Source organism: Channa argus, chromosome 23, assembly GCF_033026475.1.
Source record: "Channa argus isolate prfri chromosome 23, Channa argus male v1.0, whole genome shotgun sequence".
Taxonomy (NCBI): Eukaryota; Metazoa; Chordata; class Actinopteri; order Anabantiformes; family Channidae; genus Channa; species Channa argus.
The window spans coordinates 3938540-3961197 of record NC_090219.1 but is presented as its reverse complement, the minus strand read 5'-3'; the positions used below and the strand labels follow the sequence as shown (position 1 = coordinate 3961197).

General features: G+C 36.8%; 1 protein-coding gene across 3 annotated transcripts; it reads right to left on the bottom strand.

Moving 5' to 3' along the window:
• Nucleotides 1-1184: 1184 nt before the first annotated feature.
• On the bottom strand, nt 1185-22127 carry arhgef7b (Rho guanine nucleotide exchange factor (GEF) 7b). 3 transcript variants are annotated; one of them, XM_067493255.1, is made up of 22 exons: nt 21671-22127; nt 20059-20142; nt 16926-17010; nt 16636-16760; nt 16272-16476; nt 14636-14727; nt 12754-12848; nt 11529-11624; nt 10939-11061; nt 10705-10843; nt 10437-10496; nt 9911-10057; nt 9523-9609; nt 9349-9427; nt 8743-8873; nt 8429-8653; nt 8108-8201; nt 7932-8021; nt 7326-7484; nt 6173-6269; nt 5820-5874; nt 1185-3233 (listed from the first exon to the last, which is right to left on the bottom strand). In XM_067493255.1, exons 1-22 carry the CDS (start codon nt 21833-21835, stop codon nt 3111-3113), a joined length of 2556 nt encoding a protein of 851 aa, XP_067349356.1. In that variant the 5' UTR covers nt 21836-22127; the 3' UTR covers nt 1185-3110. The 3 variants fall into 3 exon arrangements, with proteins under 3 accessions (XP_067349356.1, XP_067349357.1, XP_067349358.1); XM_067493256.1 differs by lacking the exon at nt 7326-7484 and having other exon boundaries at nt 21671-22125; XM_067493257.1 differs by lacking the exons at nt 12754-12848; nt 16272-16476; nt 16636-16760; ... (1 more) ...; nt 20059-20142; nt 21671-22127 and having other exon boundaries at nt 14636-14718.
• Between the last annotated feature and the right edge of the window lie 531 nt (nt 22128-22658).

The following is a 22658-nucleotide window of genomic DNA, read 5'->3' as shown; positions in this document are numbered from 1 at the left end:
GGCAAACAAGATACAGAGAATAGCAAGAGGTACAGAAAACAAACATTTAACCAGCACACAGGCAGACAGAGGTTGTAGTTGACTTACCTTCCACTTTCCTTTACCTCACAAAAATGAAGTATCCGTCATATCCGTTACTTTGTCTTTTATCTCTTCACTGTTAATAACTGATCAGTCTCTAAAAACACTGTGAAACGAGCTAACACTGTAATACTAACGTTACCCCTCCCGCTTGTGAATTACATTTTTTTATACGTTTGTTTTTGTGTGTGTGTGTGTGTGTGTGTGTGTTCAACGAGTGACAAGCTTCACACGTCACTTCGGAGCTTCCTTTCCAGCGACGTGGCCGTTTTAAGTTTTATGAAACCACGACAACGACTGAGTTCAAACGTTTGACCTAACTATAGTTTAATTAAAGGAAGGGACTTCGGTGATGAGGGCGCAGTACCACCTTTAACCACACAGGGTGGTTGACATTAGCCAGTCGTTAAAGCCCAGAGGGGCGCTGTTTCACCAATTTGCGAACATACGGTGTAATAATAATATATGTACTGCAATACTCTACACCCCCCTTCCATCGTCATCGTGATTTTAAAGTGCACTGTCAACATTTTACAATCCTTCTCTGACACAACCATCTGTGATGATTTTATTGTTGGAGGGTTTGATGACATTTTCTCTTTCTCTCTGAACTAAAAGGAAGTGAAAGTTCCTTTTACATAACATTTTCAGATGTGCTTAAGTATAGAGTAGAATGTAAAGAGATATCCAAGTATTACCTTTACACATGTCACTGAGTAACATCTACTGAAGACTGAAGATAAAGTTGTTTTATTAAACCTTTTATTCACACAGATGGGTGAAATAAATAGAGGGGGCTTTTCCTGGTTAGTGTAAGCATCTTTATCACTGGTAATATATGAACACAATACATTTACATCAGTCACTTAAAGTTAAATACATAAGTTAGAGTTGATTGGCATACTGTATTACATAGCTTAAATTATTGTGACTCTAATTTCAACACAGTTTGTTTATAAGTGAAATAATTAAGCTAAAAGCTTTAACAAAAAATGTGATGCTTCCCATGGCACGACTAATGCTCACGAGAAATATGCTGTTTTCTGTACACATCATCAATAATGTGATCAGCCTGGTCACATACACAAGTGTTACAAATCAAAATCAGCTGATAAGAATAAAAAAAAAAAACAATTATAGATATAAAAATAAGAAATACTTTTACAGTAAGTTGTATATTGACATAGTAATAATCATTAAAAAACATTTTTCACCATCGTATTGCTTTGACCTAAAAAAGAAAACAATAAGCTGGCTCACAACTCCTACAAAAATGTAAGACAAATGAACAGTTATGTGTAATGGTATTTATACGTCATTGCTGTGAAACAGCATTCTCTTCATGTAAAATTCAATACCTCAGTATAAGTTCAGTGCAGTGTAATTGTTCATAGTCAATAAAACATTTATTTGTGTTTTTCTTGTTGGGTTCAGCTTAGCAAAGGTGTTAACATAGTGTTTTGAGCTCAGGCTGACACTCTTTTGGCTCAAACCTATGATTTATGGCTGTGGTATTCCTCTGTTAACTTTGCAGCACGGGACATGTTATGCCTATTGCCAAAGAAACATAAACCATGTGGGTTTGTTGTTGAATGAGGCTTTAGGATCATTTGCAATATTTTCAGAATCTTCTATATTTATTTTGCATCTTGGATTGTCCATTAAAGGCACAGTACACATGGATTCAGAAAAACACAATTACAAGTCAAGTTTCTTGTACCTTTGAATATTGCTTTGAATATAAGAATTGAAATGTATATTGATCTGAAGCTGAAACTTCCTGATGATTATTCCTGAGAAAATCCTCCCCTAGCTTCCTTTTACCAAGATGATTTTCCCAAAACACATTTCTAAGATCTGTCTATCATCACTTCAGTGAAACAAATCAAAATTAAGTTTATCTCTGTCTTTCTAGCTTCCAAACAACCATTTGTAAGACTAAGAAGCAGGACGGTCACAGTGCAGCCAACCATTACTTTAACACAGCTGCCTAGTTTTTGTCCAGTGCAGTGGTACACCTCACTTGTAGTTTATATTCATTTGTTTCTAGAAACTTAGTAAAATACAAAAATAATAAGTCAAATTGAAACATTTGAAGCCATGCTGCGGTATGTAAATGCAAAAACTTTTACACTATGCTGACAAGTTTTATCTCATCTAGTGGAACTCATGAGGTCACTGCTAAATGCTGGTAAGTTTATGTTTAGTTTCAAACGTATTTTAAATAACAAACCAAACTTTGTACATAAGTTTGTTAGAATCTGTTAACATACAGTATGCTATATCATAAATTACAATTTTTAAAGATGTCTTCTATAATGTTATGATCGTTTGCTGTAACATTTGGAGTGGAGACAAAATTGCTGCTAAAGACATGAGGACCACGGGGAAAAGAAAGCCTACTGCAGGTTTTAGTGAGGAATTTCATCCACATACAATATGCTATATCATAAATTACAAATTTTAAAAATGTCTTCTATAATATTATGATTGTTTACTGTAAGATTTGGAGTGGAGACAAAATTGCTCCTAAAGACATGACCACACGGAAAAGAAAGCCTATTGCAGGTTTTAGTGAGGAATTTCATCTGCATACTGCTTTGATATCTCAGTAAAATGTATAAATCTAAATATTGTTGTTATTCATGCAACAAGGCAGGTAAATAAATACTTTCTCGGCAAAGGTGAACTTTTTTACTTAATGCACATGAACATCCAGGATGACATGATACAAAGAGTTTTTTGGGGTTTTTTTGTCGCGTCTGTGATATTATTATGCCAACCAGTTCATTTGGCTTCACAGCTTTACGGCCAGTTGGGATGGATTTGCTGAGGCCAGGTAGGAATTATCTCTTGGTCTAGAGTTTGGTGCAAAGTCCACTGTGAAGGTCAAAGCAAGTGGAAATGGTGAAGAAGTGTATAATAGCATAATGGATTGTTGGCAGCTTCTGTCCACATAAAATCAACAAAAGTCATAAGTTACTTGGTCTTTTAAAATTCAGAAAGTGGTCTTATCAACAATATTATTCTCAGAGATTTGTCTCATCCCAGGTTGGGTCATTCATGCTCTTCAGAACTCTCCTGATGATCTTCTCTAGCTCTTTCCTTGCTCGTTGCTCCTCCTCCAAAGTCCTCCTCATCCTCTTGTTGTCCTGAAGGAAAATAGACAGTGATACAAAGATGTAAGGGGAAACTGATCAAAGAAGAAGTGGAGCAATAAGAGAAAAGTAAGTGAATAAATTCATTATCAGTGAGATGATAAGAGATTTTTTTCTTTGCTTGGATTAAGCAGTGACAGTCAGTAGGGTTAAACAGACACTCAAAACTTTAATATTAGTGCTCCAACTGATCATAAGAGATGCAGAGGTGCAACACATGTCAAATGCAGCTAGGCTGCTGACTAGAACTGGGTAGTATAGCCTCATTACTCCTTGTCTTGCATCTCTACATTGGTTTCCTGTTCATCTTGGGATAAATTTTAGGATTTTAGTGATTACCTATAAATCACTGCATCGTTTAGCGCCATCCTATATTTCTGATCTTTTAATTTCATATGTGTCATTACCAAACTTAAGATCATTAGACATTGGATTGTCTTTTCCAACTTCCCGGTTAAAAACCAAGGGGGATAGAGCATTTTCCATCATGACTCAAAAACTGTGGAATGTCCTGACGGAGGAAATCAGGCTCTCTGACTAAGTGTCATCATCTAAGTCTCGTCTGAAAACGCATTTTTATCAAATTGCCCTTCCTGAGATGACAGATTCTTGTTTTACTATAAATAGTAAATTCTATCTATGTCACTTGATGTATTTTACCGTGTTCTTTTCTTTGATTTTATATTTAATCTGATTTTATTTATTTAATTATCTTTATTTTCCCTTTCAATGTACAGCCCTTTGTACGTTGTTTGATAAGTGTTTTATAAATAAAGCTATCATTATTATTATATTTTTTTTGTCCTTTTGGCTTATCCCGTGAGTTCAGGGTCGCCACAGCGGATCATTGTCCGCATGTTGATTTGGCTCAGTTTTTACGAGGGATGCCCTTCCTGAAGCAACCCTCGCCAATTTCTACCGGGCTTGGACCGGCACTGCACTGCTGGGGAGGGGAATGGGCTGTCAGGGGTTCAGTGTCTTGCATTATTATAAATGTATTTTATTGTGATTTTATGTGACAGACCAACACTAAGCAGTCATAATTGTGAAGTAAAAGGAAAACGATAAATTGTTTTCAAAATGTTTAATAAATAAATATCTGAAAAGTGTGGCGTGCATTTGTATTCAACCCCCCTTGACTCTGACACCCCTAATCCAGTGGAACCAATTGCCTTCAGAAGTCACCTAAATAAAACCCTCCCCAATTTTGGACCGGCACTGCATCGCTGGGGAGGGGGAATGGGCTGTTAGGGGTTCAGTGTCTTGCCCAGGGAACTTCGACACATAGCCAGGGCCAGGGATTACCAACTGAGCTATAACTGCCCCGGAGCACTGTACAATCTATCATCCGAAAATGGAAACAGTGTGGCACAACTGCAAACCAACCAAGACATGGCCGTCCACCTAAACTGAAAGGCCGGGCAAGGACAGCATTAATCAGGGAAGCACCCAAGAGGCCCATGGTAACTCTGAAGGAGCTGCAAAGATCCATAGCTCAGGCGGGAGAATCTGTCCACAGTAAAACTATTAGTCCTCCACTCCACAAATCTGGCCTTTAAGGAAGAGTGGCAAGAACAAAGCCATTGTTGAAATAAAGCCTCTCAGACTCTCTCCCAATATTCAAAAAACTGCTGAAAACAGAACTCTTCCACATCTTCCTATGCACTTAAATCTATTAAAAAAAATCCTTTCTGCTCTTTCTCACACTTACATCTCTTGAACTGTGAACACTTTTCTGGTACGACTTTGATTTGATGTTTTCTCCTTGACTTATATTTTTGTTTGCCTTATACCTCACTTGTAAGTCGCTTTGGATAAAAGCGTCTGCTAAATGACTTAATGTAAATGTAAATGTAAAGCCATAAGAAGTCCTGACAAGCCATTTGAAGGACACAGCAAACATGTGGAAGAAGGTTTTCTGGTCAGATGAGACCAAAACTTTACTTTTTAGCCTAAATGCAAAATGCTGTGTGTGGCTGAAACCTAACACTGCACATCACCCTGAACACACCATCCCCACCATGAAACATAACCTTCCAGCAGGGCAATGGCCCTAAACATACAGCCAGAGCTACAATGGAATGATTTAGATAAAAGTATATTCATGTGTTAGAATGACCCAGTCAACGTCAGGACCTGAATCCCATCAAGAATCTATGGCAAGACTTGAAAATTGCTGTTCACAGATGCTCTCCATCCAATCTGACTAAGATTGAGCTATTTTGCTTAGAAAAAAAGGGGAAAGAGTTCACTCTCTAGATGGGAAAAGCTGATAGAGACATACCCCAAAAGACTTGCAGCTGGGAATGCAGCAAAAGGTGGTTCTACAAAGTATTGACTCAGGGGGGCTGAATACAAATGCACGCCACATTTTTCAGATATTTATTTGTAAAAATTTTTGAAAACCATTATTTTCCTTCAGCTTCACAATTATGTACCCTTTTGTGTTGGTCTATGACATAAAATCCCAATAAAATACATTTCCATTTGTGACAAAATGTGGAAGATTTCAAGGGGTATGAATACTTTTGCAAGGCTCTGTAAGTAGCAAGCAAGTAATAAATTAAACTGCAAACTCACTTGTTTGAGTTCCTGGACCTCATCTTTTAGACTGTACACGGTGTCTACCAGACTCCTGTGAAAACAGAAAAACATCTGACCTCTGATATACCACTGATTCAAACCCTCATTACTTCTCATATCCTCATTTTGTCATATTTACCATATTTTTATATTATGTTTAACCACTGTTTTATGATGTTTTTCTACTTTGTGCTTATCATGGGATTAATTTTGTTGTTTGTGCAGTATGACCATTCACAATATTTGTATTCTTACAAATAAGTTAGCTTTTTTCACTAGCTTTTATATTCTAATGTATCTGTATTAAATATGCAACAACAAAAGTACGTACATCATCTCTCCTCGCTTACCTCTCCTCCACTACAGTTTGTCCGTTGCTCCTGGTTTCCTCCACTATAATCTTCTCCTCCTCTGGGAACAACATGTGGACATCCTTTCTGCTTGAGCCTATTTAAACAATGGCAATAATGTAAGTCACACCCAAAATGACAAATACACAAACATATACACATGTACACAAACTACATAGTTTGAAGTGCTAACCGCAATTACAGAAGAATGATATTACAGAGGAACTTGAATACTGAGGGAGTGTTTTAACAACTACGAGCAAAGAGTGTGTTTGCACTACAAGATAAAATAGCCTAAGTGTTGTAAAATGAACATGCCATTTTCACAATAGCAAGTTCATGCTGAATATAGGAATGCATTTTGTTTTTGTAAACCTGCTCCCGAATTAAGAGGTTGGTGATCAGTTTTAATTAAATGATTAATTTTAAGTAAAACTGACAATTAAAAAATGACTGATTCCAGCTTCTTAAATGAAACTTTATCTAGTTTTCATACTTTATTACAATACTAAACAGAACACATTTTAGGAATTGGCTAAACAAAGCAAGACCTATAGAAAAGTCACGGTGAGGTTTGTGATGGTTTTCACTAGTTGCTGACATTCATCAATGCATAAAATGATATGTAGATTAGTCAAAAATGAATATAGTTATTAACTTTGGGCCTAAACAAGTGGGTAAGAAGAACAACCATTGTGAAAAACGGTAGGTAACTAGGTTATAATTAAACACAGGGATTTCTGATATAAGAAACTATATTACAAGAATGCACACAAGCATATAAACAAATACAATCAGTATGCAAACACAGACAGGACAGTACACACAGCAGGCGAAAAGTCTGGGTTGATACATGCAGCGAAACTGAAGTTTGTAAACCCCTTAGAAGTTTCTCTATTTCTGCATTAATATGACCTTAAACTAGATGATAGGAACGCAATTATACAAATTATACATACATTTATGTACAGTAAATAATTCTTTATTAGAAAATTAAACCAATGTTAAATATTTGAGTTTTGGTGAAAGTATTATATTCTAAGTAATTTATGCAGAAATACAGAAATAGGGTTTAAAGAGCACCACTGTATATGTTGCATAGTTTTAAACTAGCTGTTTCACCAGTATGTCTGTTGTGAAGCCAATATCTTACGAGAAAATGAGGCCGTCCTGTAACTATGGGCAGTCCAGATACTGTCATAATCTGAGTCCTCTGATTGGTCAGAACAAGGCAGGTTGCCAGGCAAACCAGCAATGGTGAGGCTGGTGTCAGCAAGCACATGGTTGTGCATGAGGTCTGTCCCTTGCCAGGCTGTGCCATTAAGTAACCAGCAGTAGATTGAGTTTGGAACAAAAGAGATTGAACATTGGGAGGAGGGTGCGGGACAAACCATATTGTAGGTTTGGGTAGTATTTTTGTAAAACATAAAAATTTGATTTAAAGCAAATGGAACCAGAAAAAGAACAAATATAGTTTGTGATGGATAAAGAAATAAAATTCAGGACAAAAAAAGAGGGCAAAATTCAGAAAAAATGGTTCAAACCACACAACAACATAAAGATGAAGTAGTAAAAAGCAACGATTGAAGGATGAGGAAAGTAGAGGAATTAAGGGAAGACAAAAAGAGGAAAGAGAAAATATTGTTAGAGCTGAGAGCAGAAAACAAACAGTGTTAAGAAACAGGACAGCATTGAACATTACAATGAGTTTTTATTGTGATTTTACTGTATATTAATATACTGATGTATGTGTGCTCACTGGAGTTGAGAGTCTGCCGTGTCTTAGCGCTGGTACAGTAGGCCTCAATGACTTTCAGTATCTGAGCGTCCTCCTCTAACGCTGCTGTGCCTGAGAAATTAGAACAGGAGAACAGATGACATTGTGTAAAAAGTGTTCAACATTAAAACACATTTTCTGGTGTAAGAAGTACTTACTCTTTCTAACTGTAAAGTCCTCTTCTGATGGTTTTCTCTCTGGCTTTCTCTTAGGGAGCAGCTTTTTCATATTCTTAGGACTCCTACTCATATCCTACAATGAGATATGAAGGTCACATATAAGACAATAGTTATGGTATCATTCTTATTTATTATTTAATCGGGAAGTTTGAGATGAGTCAATTAAGCCAGATTTTATTGTTCTTTGTCTTGCTTAAAACATCCTTTAAGGACCCGTGAAGATCCTCAGATTATATGTGAGCACCTACAATATACCATGAAGTAACATCATCACTTATTTCATGTTTCATTGAGCAGCACCTCCTTGTAGCAGAGAGCAGCAGAGGGTCGGAGTGGAGGCGCAGGGCGAAGGCAGCTTAGGCTCCAGGGTTTAGGGGTACTTGGTGGCTCCAGGGGCCCCCACATTGGGGTGTTACTATGTGCTGTCCCATATGAGGAGAGATGGGGAAGGGTGTGGTAGGTATGTACACTGCCCCCTCCACGTGACTCAGAGTGTCTGGAAGGTGTGACTGGGTGAGAGGGCAACTGAGAGGAGAGGAGAAGTAAAGTCGAGGATGAGGTACAGCTAACTTCCTGTTTAATGATGTTATTCTTTATAAAACATGCACACTTACTGTGTGACAGACAGACTGAGGTTTGTGTGAGTGTGCGGATGGAGTGTGTGTGTGTTTAGTGAGAAGGTCCAGCCAGTCCTGCAGATCCTGCAGACTGTTACACGCCACCTGCATCCGCTCACATTGGCCACCTGCTCAACACACATATACATGTACAGACAAACAGACTCAGGTCACACAGCCATAGCTGATAAGTACATTTAGGTTCGGTACTTAAGGACAATTTTGAGGTACTTGAACTTTATTGTAGTATTTCCATTTTATACTACTTTTAATTTTATTCCATTTTGTTAATTTAACAGATGTAGTTGCTAGTTCTTTTCTGGAGATGAAGACTTCTAAAAAACAATCAATCGTTAAATCATGATGTGATGACGTGGAATAAGAAGCTGTCGGTATATGAAGTGGCTAAAATCAGCTCCACCCTTAGCAGCTGGTGTTTTTGTTCTGAATCTCTATGGTAAAACATTTTACCTGATATTTTTCCCTAAAAACTTTTCCATATTTCTCACCAATAAAAGTATTAAAAATGTACTTTAGAACACATACTTTGTAAAGTAAATTATTTGAAAACTGTAAAAAAGTCTATGTTGGGTCAGGACTGACCTGATATTTCAAAAGCATTTCTCAGGTTTTCTCCATCTTCGATTCTTGAGATGAGCATTCCTGATAGTGGCATCCTACCCTATAGAGGAGAATACACAGGGTAGATCAGAGGACCAGAGAGAAATCCGGGCCTTGTCTGCATTTGAAGATGAGAAACAACATTTTAAAATGTACCTGATAGATGAATCCACTCATTCTTAAGCTGGCAGAAAGTACAAGCAGAGTGTGAGGGAAGAGGACGAGGTAGCGTTCATTTGACTCCTAAAAGACAGAGTAACTTATAAGCACTTTTTGATTGCCATTTGAAGTCTTGTGCATTAATTTTGGTTTTTAATGCAACTGCTTGTTAAAATCTGAGATAAAAATGCAAAATCAAATGAATCAAGAAGTCAGCCATGCTAGTAGATCAAAACTGCCAGATCTGAGCGATCTTCCATTAAAAGAGTTTGTCAGTCTTCTTATAAACGAGTGAGATCTGACTTGTGAGAGACATGTGACATTAATTTCTGGCAGAGGAAGTCTCAGAGTGTAGTTAAAATTGTTTAGATGTTGTAATGGGTACCTGACAGTTCTGTGTGTGGACTCTGGCCTGGGACATGTGGAGGACAGGACCAAGGCTTTTTATGTCTTCACCCTCCCAGTTTCTTATTGGCTCTGTTAAAATTTGCAACTCCAAGTCCTTCTTCTTTCTCACATCCTGGCAATGAGCCTGAAATAACATGCACAGAAGCAAGTAACAGGACATAAATGCACAAAAAAGATATTTTTCTAATCAGCACACTTTCATTATAGGTTGTTATTTTGTATGATAAATTACACATCAATATAGAAATATGCTGCAGCTTGTAATTCACACTATTTTGCTCTATTTCATTCACTTTGTATTCCATATTTAAAAAATTATGTTGGTAGTTGTTCTCCTGTTGTTTAAGTAGCAGATCTAATGCTTTACAAGTGCTAAATGAGTGGTGCAATAGTAGAAAAAACAAAATTAAAAATTTAGTTAAGCCTTAAATGTTAAAATACAATTACAATAAAGTTACAATAAAGAGCCACCTAACACAAACGTGCATGTGTGTGTATCTTACCGAAAGGTTTTTGAAAGCATTCATTGAAGCATGAAGGTCAGCTCTGTCAGGGTGTTGGTCCTAAAAAAATGAGGTAATATTAACATAAAGAAAACAAAGTTTTATACTCCATAATAATACTTTTTAGAAGTAAACTTTGATTGTTAAGCCCCCCTTTGTTCATATTTATCATCATATTTAGTATGATGCGATAAAAGAAACCGTTACCAAGATTTGCTACCAGCTCACCTACTATCACTCAGCACAACACACAAAGTTTGAAGCTGACCTCCATGTGTCTGTCTAGTTCTTTCAGCAGTGTTGGGTATCTCTCCAGTCTCGTGAAAGGTTTACTAAGGCTTGTGGTCAGAGTCAGGATCCCAGGATTGGATGCCCCTTTTGACTCCATGTATTCTCCCAGCTCCTCACTATGAGACATATGCAGAAGAAAGATATTAATACCCTTTGGAAGAAACAGACATAAGGTGGTTTAAATGGACACGAAGTATTTCTCTCACTGTACCTGTGCTGCGTTAGTATGTTGACAGCAGTTGGATGGTTGGAGCAGTAGGCCACATAGATGATCTTCATTTGGGGTATCAGACTCAGGAAGAACCCCCCAATCCTCTGTTGGCTCTCTGGTAGTCTACACACAAATCAGTATTAGATTGTTGGTATTTAATCACACTAAACTTTAACATTTTTGTTCCCCGCATTCACCAATAGGCTATGTTACTTCACTCTAACACTAGATGTCTCTATTGCTCTAATAATTGCCTACATGAAGTTTCACTCAAGCTGCTGGTCTACTGCTTTGAAAGAAGTTTTATATGGCACTAAAGGCTGTACTTTGTGTGAGGGTTTGTCGGGAAACTAGATAAAGACTCTTCAGACTCTCTTTCAGTTCCACTACATGCTCTCATGGTAAAAAAATACACATTATAAAAACTGTGACAGAACGTTTTATATATTTTAGTATATTTTACACAAAACATTAACAACTCTTACAGATATGTCAATGGGCAAAGTGTGACAGGTATACAAATATAAAATATTTATTTAGTGATGTATTAATAACCTCATCATTGACATATAAATAAGTTATGTACTGACTTTGTATGCTCCTCCAAGGACTGAACCAACATCTGCTGGAAGGTTGAGATCTCCTCTAAATTTCCCTGAATGTGACTTATGTCCACAATGCTGAGTCTGCAAAATAAAGACAGGAAAAAAAAAGTCATTTGTGAATTAAAAGTCTTCATTGGTTTTATACTTGCTTCATTGTTTTTGAGGTTGATTTCTAAAGGTTGTGTGCATTTAGAAAGTTTCCCAGTGCTTAACTTTGTCCACATTTTGTTATGTTACAGACTTATTCCAAAATGGATCAAACTCATTATTTTCCTCAAAATTCTACAAACAATACCCCACAATGACAACGTGAAAGAAGTTTGTTTTAAAGCTTTCAAAATGTATTAAAAATAAAAAAACAAAAATATCACATGTACATAAGTATTCATGGCCTTTGCCACGACACTCAAAATTGAGCTCTGGTACATCTTGTTTCCACTGATCATCCTTGAGATACTTGTATAACTTGATTAGTTGACTTGATTAACAACTTTTACAAAGTTCACCTGTGGGAAATTCAGTTAATTAGACATTTGGAAAAGCATACATATGTCTATGTAAGGTCCCACAGTTAACAGTGCATGTCAGAGCACAAATCAAGCTATGAAGTCCAAGAAATTGTCTGTAGACCTCCGAGACAGGATTATATCAAGGAACAGATCTGTGCCTTGAAGGGTACAGAAAGGAAGGGTATATAAAAAATTTCTGCAGCATTGAAGGTCCCAATGAGCACAGTGGCATCCATTATCTGTAAATGGTTTGGAACTACCAGGACCAGAACCTCTTCGCAGAGTGAGCAAACTGAGCTTTCAAGAGAGAAGGGCCTTAGTCAGGGAGGTGACAAAGATCCCGTTGGTCACTCTAAAAGAGCTGCAAAGCAGAACGGGAGAAATTGCCCAAAAATAGGTGTGCAAAGCATCATACTCAAAAAGACTTGAGGCTGTGATTGGTGCTTAAGGTGCCTTAACAAAGTATTAAGCAAATGCAGAAAAAGTTAAGTGAATACTTTCTGAATGCACTGTAAATTTAGGATATAGAATATTTGCTGCTGCATGGGTCATCCAGTATATCTAGTATGCATATGATGTACTTATGTGCTCTCACATGGCGTTAAAAAGGTTAGGTTATTTTAGTATTACATTACATTAATTGTGTGCACCTGAAATTTAATTTTGTTAAATAAAACAATGATATATGTAAATAACTGGACCTTTCTGTAGGGTGAAGAGAGCGCAGATATGAGCCAAGAAGACTCTGTAGCTCCCTAGAATATTCACTTTCTGCTTCCAGGATGTTCTGTAGGACCTGATAGAGAGATGATCCACAAACGAAATGAAAACATCAGACAGAAGATTTAAATAGCAAGACTACCTAAAAAAAATCATATTTCTATAATCAATACCAGTAAATAGGGCTTGTGTGTTCCTCTAATTTTATACAAAGAAAATTATATTTAACTGTGAATTCACAGCACTGTGGTGCCAAGAATTGGGAAAAGAAGAGCTGCTAAAAAGTGTTGAAATAAGTACTTGATAAGTTTTAACCCGAAACTATCAGCTTCTCCTACATGAGGACTTCGTTTTTAAAAAACTGAACATCTTTGGACTTTTGATCGCTGGAAAGACAAATTAAAAGATTATGAAGATGTATCATTGGATCATTTTTAACCAACCACACCACACCAAATGCTTAGTCAGGAGAACAACTGATAGGTTAATTGATTTTTGAGATTTATTGTACAAGACATGACCTAATGAAACACTGCAGCTTGTAAAAGAACCCAGTACCTTTGAAATACATTCAATTGAAATGTAGCATGTTACTCACTACTATCCTTTTAAATTACTATTATGAAGGAATATGTAGATATTTGAAAATAAAATTGGTAAATATAGCCTTGTACCAGAGTTCAGGATGAGTAAACATTAAATATGATATACTTGTCAGATTAGATTACATAAAACAGATTGTTACATGAATGATAGCAGTTAGGATATCCAGCATTCATGTCAGAGATATCTACTGTATTCTGTTGATGTCATTATAAACAAAGGGAAAAGACAACATACTGGCAACTAATAAAATAAGCGGTCAGTTTTTCAGTAGGAGATGTAATTTGTAGAAAGCTAATGGAGAGAGATATCAAACCCTGCGGGAGCTTTAACACTCGAGCAGCTTTCAGGAGGTTTCACTCCACAGGATAATTGGCTAATCTTTCTACAGTTTGAGAAGCCTCAAACGAATGATGTTTCTCTTAATGAACTGTTGCATTTTAGACAAGTAACAAGTAAGACACTTGTTGCTGAGTCTGTCCTCAGGTTAAGACATAGTATAAATTTGACTGCAACTGAACTAACTTTAATTGTATATTCATTTTATATTAAAAATGGACTTGTAAGATCATGGGGACAGGAAGTCAAAGCAAGCAAAGGCAAAAAATACTGGGAAAATGTGAAAACTAAAGCAAAAGCATTACACACATGCACAAACTGTAAAAACTGCAAAGCCTAAATTTTGTTCTAGCACAAATTCCTTTCAGAAGGATATATTAGAAGAAAACAATTAGTTATTTATAATGTCTTTATTTCTTTGCATTCTATTTGGGAATGTTTTCATTCCAGTCAGGGTAAGTGTTTGTGAGCACGTTTGAAAGATACTCAGGTACCCAATCGAAGAACTGTGACTACTTGTTGCATTATTAAAACACACACAAACACTCATACATAAATTGGAGCGAACCCAAAGGCAAGGCTGTCCCAGAAACCACTGGAATGGAAGAAATAACCTACATTACATCTGCTGCACACACACACAGCAGGCAGGAAGCAGGGGGCTGGATGGGGTGCCATGCCATGCAGGCTCTAAAAATTATCACATGCTTAAATACACAGGGACACAGCTACACAATCATTAGTTTGACATGTGGATTAAAAATAATTGATTTTAACAGCCTACAAATGCAGACACAACTGTGTCAGACATCCAGTATCTAGGTTCACTGCAGCAGTCTAAATTAAAGCTGCTCAAGGGGAGACAGAAGCAAACAGAAATGACAAAATGCATTACACACATACTGCAGTTGTGATACTCACCACATTGTAGTAGGTCTTACTGATGATAGTGGTGTCAAAACCTTTGGGTGGGCTTTTCAATATCCCAGATTTTGGTTTTTCTGAGGTCTTATCTTCACAGAGAGAAAGAAAGAGAGAGAGAACAGATTAATCTTCAGTTAAAGAAAAATAGTACAAAGTAGTTTGCTCTACAATGTGTTTTATGGATGCCTTGGCTACGTAATCCAAATGATAAAATGATATTTTAGATGGTCACTTTTGATGGTTTTTATCAAATAAGATTTTCAGAACCTTAGATTTAAAAGGGACAGCATTTCTGCAAAAAAATCGTTGATTATTTCGGCATAAGTATTATTTAAAGAAGTTTCAACATTTCCCAAGTGCAGGGCAATGTTACACTACTACACTATGTAGGACAATCAATGACTAAAAGCTTTAATTCTCTGACTCCACAATGTCAAATCATTTCTTTGTCCCAATTATTGTTACTTGAGCACTGTACAGCTAATAACCGGCATGCTGTCATATCCTTCAATTCACTGTTGGCCTTTGCTGTCAACCAATGTAAAGCCAGAATTCCAATATGTATTTTCTTCATAATGACTATCTTACTGTACTTTTCAGATCTAACTGACTCATCGGAGAAACTAGAGAGGTATACCTAAGGCTGACTCTGCTCTGAGCAAGGTGTTTTCTTGTTTTCTTTTTTTTTTTTTGGGTTTGACCTAAAACCTAGTTATGAAGCAAAAGCAAAGTAAGGTCCAAATGTTGCTGTATACTGTAAACAACAGCTCTTAATCCGTCACTGCTCAAAGCTTAGTCTCACTAACAATGATTTATACATATGCACTCTCAGATTTTCTGCTGTTTACTTGACAAACAACCACAGTCCCCATAAATTTGGATCCTTCCACTTTAAACAAACTATTGCTTAAATGCTACTGGCTAAAACAATTAACTGCAATTTCTCAGTCCTATTAGTCCTTGTTTTCTGTTGTAAGCTTTAAGATGGGAAGTTCCTTTCTATACAGCAGCTCTGGAACTTCCTGTCTTTGTGTGTTTCTGGAGTTTCCTTCCTTATTCTCTGCCTTCCATCATCAGAATAAAACAAAAATAAGCAACAGCACCAACCTAGCTACACTTTCTGGTTCTTACAAACCCAGGGGGAAAACAATTAATTGCCTAATATGGTGTTCAGTTTTAATTGAGGAATGTCAAACCAATAAAAGAGCTTAGTAAGTTATCAAGAGTAAGACCAGACCTGCAGAAAATGTGGGGTTTTTGTGCTAATCTGATTATCAGATCAGCAGATATTGGAAGGTTTAGATCTACTATCTTTGGGTCTACTACAGTAGTACTGCTAGTATGCTTTAAAAGTTACCACATTCGAGAACATTTACAACTGCAGTATTTTTAGCACAATTTAAGTAAAAACTGCAATATCTTATCCTGCAGGAAGTAAAAAAAATGAGGACAAAGACAGGTTACACATGACACACACAAATTGTATGCAGAAAAGGTAACCAAACCCTTAACTGTTACCAAAACAATAATAGCTAACCAGTCCAGCTTCTTGCTATTGTATTGGATAAATTAATTGAATAAATTATACGACATTATGATGCACACTATACTAAGCAATATAAGCTACACCCACCACTTCCTTTCAGCTCCCGTACATAGTTACTTGGGAACCACCCAGTCTTGCCATTGAGTGAGCCTTCCCACCAGCCCCCCTCCTCCTGCCTGATCACACTGATGATGTCACCCTTAAGGAAGGAGAGTTCATCCTCATTGGTCTGCTGGAAGGGAAAGCGTGCCTTGACCAGCAACTGGCCACACCCACTGCCTTCTGACATGTCCTGGGAACAAGGAGAGCAAGAAAGTATTAATCTATGCATAATGTGCTTCTTCCAGAGATGAATAATAGACTGCTATTGATTTTGTATGTTTTTTCCAGTCAGTGTTTGTTTACCTAAATTACCTGCAGGTCATGTTACACTGTTGTCATGGTTACTCACCAGGCTGCGGTACTGGGGCTGGAGCAGTTTTGAGGAACGATTCTGAGTGTTCAAAGAGTCAAAGGACTTGATCCTTAATGTAGAGGAGTGCGACACACACGCGCTGTCGCATGAAACACCTAAAACTGTTCATAAACGATGGTTCAATAAAAGTCTTGTAAACAGTTAGAAAGATTGTAAACATGAAGTTTTCCTTAAAAAAGAAAAATGTATTACACATACTGTAACACACACGACCACACATACACACTACTACAGTATGCACATGCACAGAAACAAAGTGATCTGACCTTCAGTAGCTTTGTTAAGGGCAACCAGTGAATTTAAGACCTTGGAGAAGTTCAGTCCCTGCAGGAGGTCATTGACCTCAAAAGTCTACAGAAACATAAAGAAAAGAATATAAATCTACATTTTACAAACGCAGTAAAGCTTTAGGGGGGGATTAAGGCAGAAGACAGAAGAAAAATCATGTTCATACATTCATAATTAATTTATAGAGCATATCATCAACAAGGACACAAATCTATCTTGCTGACATTTCCATGGATAAAACATTTTTATGCCTCAGTGTATATTAGAACCTTATGAATTTTTGTTATAAAGATAAATATGAGCCTTACAATGAAAGAACACTGACTTTAGTGGGGATTTTCATCCCTTTTATAACCACAGTCTGAAGCAGGATTAGTCTTGTAATCTCTCCATCCCACAGACACACACATGCACACTCTCAGCCATGATCAAAATACCTTTGAAGCCCCTAATCTTGTGTATACCAACACATATAAAGTGACTTCTACAATACCAAGGTGTGAGGTTCGAAACTTAAATATTCAGGTGAGGTACATAAACCTTTGTTAACAGTAAAATTATATTTGAGGACAGCAAGAAATGTGCAAATGTTACTTTTCTTCACACATTTTGTTTTCTTTTATTTAAAAACAAAACCTGTACCAGCCTGTACATTTATATGTACAGGCTGATTACTGTAGTAGTTATACCAATGACATTGGGCCAAGGGAAATTGCATTGGTTGCACAAAGGTTTTATTTGCACACATTTAAGGCTTCCAGGTTCTAGGATACAGTAATAAATCAACCAACTTGATCAATGCATAAATCTGACACTATGAACTAAATGTAGAAAACCAGCAAAAAAGAAAGGCACTCATAGAAAGCTCTCATATTCCCCTAATGAAGATAAAGTTAATTTGATATTGAAATATTGGCTTGCTTATTGATCCATGAAAGACTTTTATAGATTTTTTGTAACATGATGAACAAATACATTATCAGCAAACCCAGTACAACAGTGGACATACACATCCATATAATAAATATTTAATAGATAAACTATTATGAATTTGTTTTGTTTTAACTAATAGCAGAAATTGCTACATGATTAATTGTTCAATCCTGGGTAATTTAAGGGTCAGAGGTCATCTACAAATGCACTGATACCTGTCGTCTACTATAATCTTCTACTCTTGGTCAGACAGTCTAGCTTGTCCTCAGCTTGTCAGATGAATGTCTGGGCGAATTACTACACTGATGTCAGTCAGGCTGCTGGTAATGGAGGCCTAGGCTTCTAGCAACATGGATGACATGCCTCTATTCAACCTGATTGGGAAATCCACTAGCTGTATGGATTTTTGGTTTACATCAGAACAGGCTTTTCCTCCTCTCTATTTCATGTTTTCATACTTTTTCTATTCTGCCATTACCCTGGACAAGTTTCTTTTAAAGGCTATCCTCCATGTCAAAGTCATTTTCCAAGTCTGGAACAAAATCCTGTTGTAACTCTGTATTCCAGAACATCTGTGTTGCCTAATCTGATCTTTTCCATTATGATCTTTCCATGGCTTTTTCCATGGCTAAGATCAATAGTCCTTGTGTGCGTGTGTGTGTATGTCCACCTCTGTGTTTGTGTACAATGTGATTTTGTACTCTACTCACTAGCCCTCTTTTCACACCCAGTGTGAGGTAGGATACAACCTGGTTTGACCCACTATTGTGCAAACAAACACACACGCACACACACCCTAATATGTGGACTTAAAAGAATATGCCAACAACAGCCATTTTTGTGCAACAAATTCAATATTTCCAATTTCACATTTGGCAGTTTCTCTGCCAAACAAATCTGCAAAACTGTTGACTGCTTCCCACAGAGATTTGAAAGCCTCTGACAGTGCATGTAAAACCTCACAGAGCAAAAGCTTATAATTAGCACAATCATCATTATCATGATCTTCATATTTCTATAAGATGATGATATCCAAAACTGTTTCAAAGCCAATCAAAATGTCTCATCAGAATCACTTACAGTAAAATGATTCCCATAGATGAGCACTGCAGTATTGATCAAGCCACACAATAAGTCTTATCTGCATCATATCTCTCAATTCACAAAGGGTGACCACAACAACTGAATGATTTGCAGCTATGACATAAAAAAGACGGGAATATCTTGATCTATTTCATCCTTTAGCCTTATTCATTTACTTTAAAGCTTATGTGAAACGTTAAGTCAGAAACATTAAGTGTGAAATGAAAACAGGTTGTACATGCTAATCTCTGCCTCTTGTTTCCATAACTACAAATGAACCATAACTCATCCTGATGCAGCACTGATACATTTAACTGCGTTGGTAACAGCAAGTAAAGAGTGGAGAAAAAAAAGTCACTTTGGCATACTATTCTAATAATAGAAGATCACATTGAAAATAATGTTTACATACTGTGGGGGTACCAATTATTATGTAAGTATACCTTTTTTATTACATACAAAGATAATGGCTTCATTAATAGCTTATAAAAATGCAATGCTGATAACTCTTTGGTTGTTGGTTGTTGGTTTTTACATGGACTAGAATCTTTATTTACGACTCACTAGTGTTTACAAATGCAGATTAGAACAATCTGCAAAACCATTTTTATTAAAAAATGTCTTTTAAAGGGTTAAAAACTCATATTTACTCACAGATTAACTAATGAATTATCATTTACAATTGTATTAACGTTTCACATATGCCATTAGCTACACCTTATTTAAAAAGTGCTACCAAAAAAACTCCGATTTTGTTTTAATTATGGCGTTACTAAATGGAGGACGAAGTGAAGCCAAACCATTAAAAAAAAAAAAAAAAGCACAGGAAAATCCTAAAACATGTTTCCCGCCACAGCCTTATTTACTCAGAAATGTCAGCTCGTGCACACACCCGCTAACTGTTGCTGTCTCGCGGGCTGCAGTAGTATCAACATGGTAAAGGCGTCACAAACAAGCAGGTAACTCTAGAACGTTAGGGTTTTTTGAGAAGGTTCCAACGATTAATAGGTTTAATGCATGTGTGTGTTATGTTCTTTCCTGGGATTCACGCTGTGAAAGTTCATCAATAAATGTATTATTGATGAGTTAACTCACCTCCACACCGAAAGACCCGCAGCCTTTAATAAACTCAGTAATGTTCCTTTGACACTCGCTGTCGCTCCTCGGTTCCTGGAAAGACTACACAAAAGAGGGAGCTAAATTAGCTTAATATGTCGTCTTAATAAACTCTTCATGGATGTTTTTAAGAATTCTCTCCTATCAATAGCCTACAGTCTTATTCCAAGCGTTGCTGCTGCACTTGCCACTTGCTGGTTATCATTAGGAACAAGCTAGCTTGGATTATAAATCCAACTTCCGCTATCAACTTTCACATTAAAGCCTCAATTAGTGATGCCAGCATCGTGAATAATTAAAACTGGTGTTTGGATGAAAACATGTTTCATTCTTCTTTTGCAGTTAACACACCTCATTTTTGTAATCGCGTGGGTCTACGTTACTCTTACGAGTGTAGTACAATTTTTAATAATTTCTTGCTTTCCCATCTTCAGTTTACATCTGGCAAAAACGCATTAGGAAATACTTCGTTACACATGCAATATAATGTGAAAAGAAGGCTGATGCCTCCTCAAAAGTAGACTGACAGCAGCAAAGATCTCCTCAGAGTAGGTAAAATAAATGGTACAGGAGCTGATTACGTCTTTATTTTGAAAGCCACCTCTAACTGCGCGTTTAGTTGTAGCTAACAGATGTTCCTTTGACACAGATTCCCAATCTCCCTGGGAAGTCGGATAAGCCATAGCAGGATATGACGTTGCCAGGTTTATTTGTGTGTGTGTGTGCGTGTGTGTGTAAGCGAGAGAGAGAGAGAGAGAGAGAGAGAGAGAGAGAGAGATTTTTTGCCATGTAAAAAAACTATATAGTTATAGGGCTAAGCAGTAGCCGACTGGTTTTGGTGATAAGTGGGTCAAAACACATTGTTAATGAAGTATTATAGTTCAATAAACCAAATTAGATAAATATGTATACATTGCATGCAGTCAGTATAATGAATAGTACAGTCTATTGGCATTGATAACATTATAGTATTGTTTTATTGATGTGGAAAACGGATCATATTTGCACTTTTTTTCCAAGGTGTGTGCGTGCGTGTGAGAGAGATAGAGAGAATTTTGGTAAAAAGCCTATAGAGTTATAGGGCTAAGCAGTGTCTGTATTACCAGCAGCCTACTGGTTGTGGTGATCAGTCGGGACAAAACACATTGTTAATGAATTATTATAGTTCAATAAGCCAAATTAGATAAATATGTACAAATTTCATGCAGTCAGTATAAGGAATAGTACAGTCTATTGGCATTGATACCATTATGACATTGTTTTATTGATGCGGAAAAGGGATCATATTTACACTTTCTGTCTAAGGTGTGTGTGTGTGCGTGTGTGTGTGTGTGTGAATATTTTTATTATAATACTTTATAATTTTGTAATAGTAAAGCAAGTAACTTGTGACTTCAAGTATGATTACAATGTTTCAATGTATGAATTTATCTATTTGTTGTAATCGAGGCTTTTTAAATTCTTATTTCTACAAATGTTATCCAAAGCTTCAGGGACATGTCTTGTACATTCTGTTGTACATGTGTAGCTCACAGTTTTAATCTTAAGCTTATGTTTGCCTGACATATCCCCGCACATTCCATCTACTTACTTTCTCCACCGTCCCGGGTCTGAGTCGCTCCAGCAGCCTGCACAGCTTCGCTCCATCCTGCAAAGACGTCTGGAGAAAAGCCTCTGGATCAGATATGCTTTTCTTGGGAGACTCCAAGACGCCCACTGTTATGAGCCATGTTATTGTCTGTTCGGCCGAATTCATGCCTGAGTCTTTAATGTAATAGAACAAGAACAGCAGCACTCCTTTCTGTCTGCACTACCCCACTTGTGGTCCGACTAAAATGAAGCAGGAAGGTCAGCCCCGCCTTGTTTCAACATTGCAATCAAAGCGCACTAGTGTTATTCCACAACAGGAAAAAAACCAAGGTGGAAATGAGGAATAAACGTGGTTCCTTCCTTTAACAGCTTTGTATTGTCCAACACTGCTCTCTCTCTCTCTGTCTCTTTCTCTCTCTCTCTCTCAGCGGATGTTGGCATCACCTTTGCCTGAGCACAGCAGCAGCAGCAGCAGCGGTGTCAGCAAAGGTACTGTAACACCAAACTTCCTTTAACATATTTCACAGTAAAAGTCTCTTATAACCAGTTGGTAATTATTTTGGTAACACAACTGCTTTTACAAGCCACAGCAAAGTAAGAAATTAATTTAGTGTTTTTGTTTTTTTTTTTGCTATATAGAGAACAATAAACAAATAAATAAATAACAATGTGTCTAAATATATTATAATTTACTATGAAACAAATCAATCAATGTGTCAGTCAGTCTTTTGTTTTCACAAACTTATTCAGTTTTACAAGCAGTAAAGCAATAGCAAATAACAAAAATGATTTATTCAATTCTCTCTGTCAGTGTAGACTTTGACAAAACAAAAGTGATGAGCAATCTGTACATAATCTGTACATATTTGATACCAGATATCCATTTTTACAGATGATAGTTTGTCACACAGTGCAAAAACATTAGAAATGACATAATGCTAAAAGCTGATAGCTTACCTGCTTCAATGCACATTTAATCTGATCGCAGG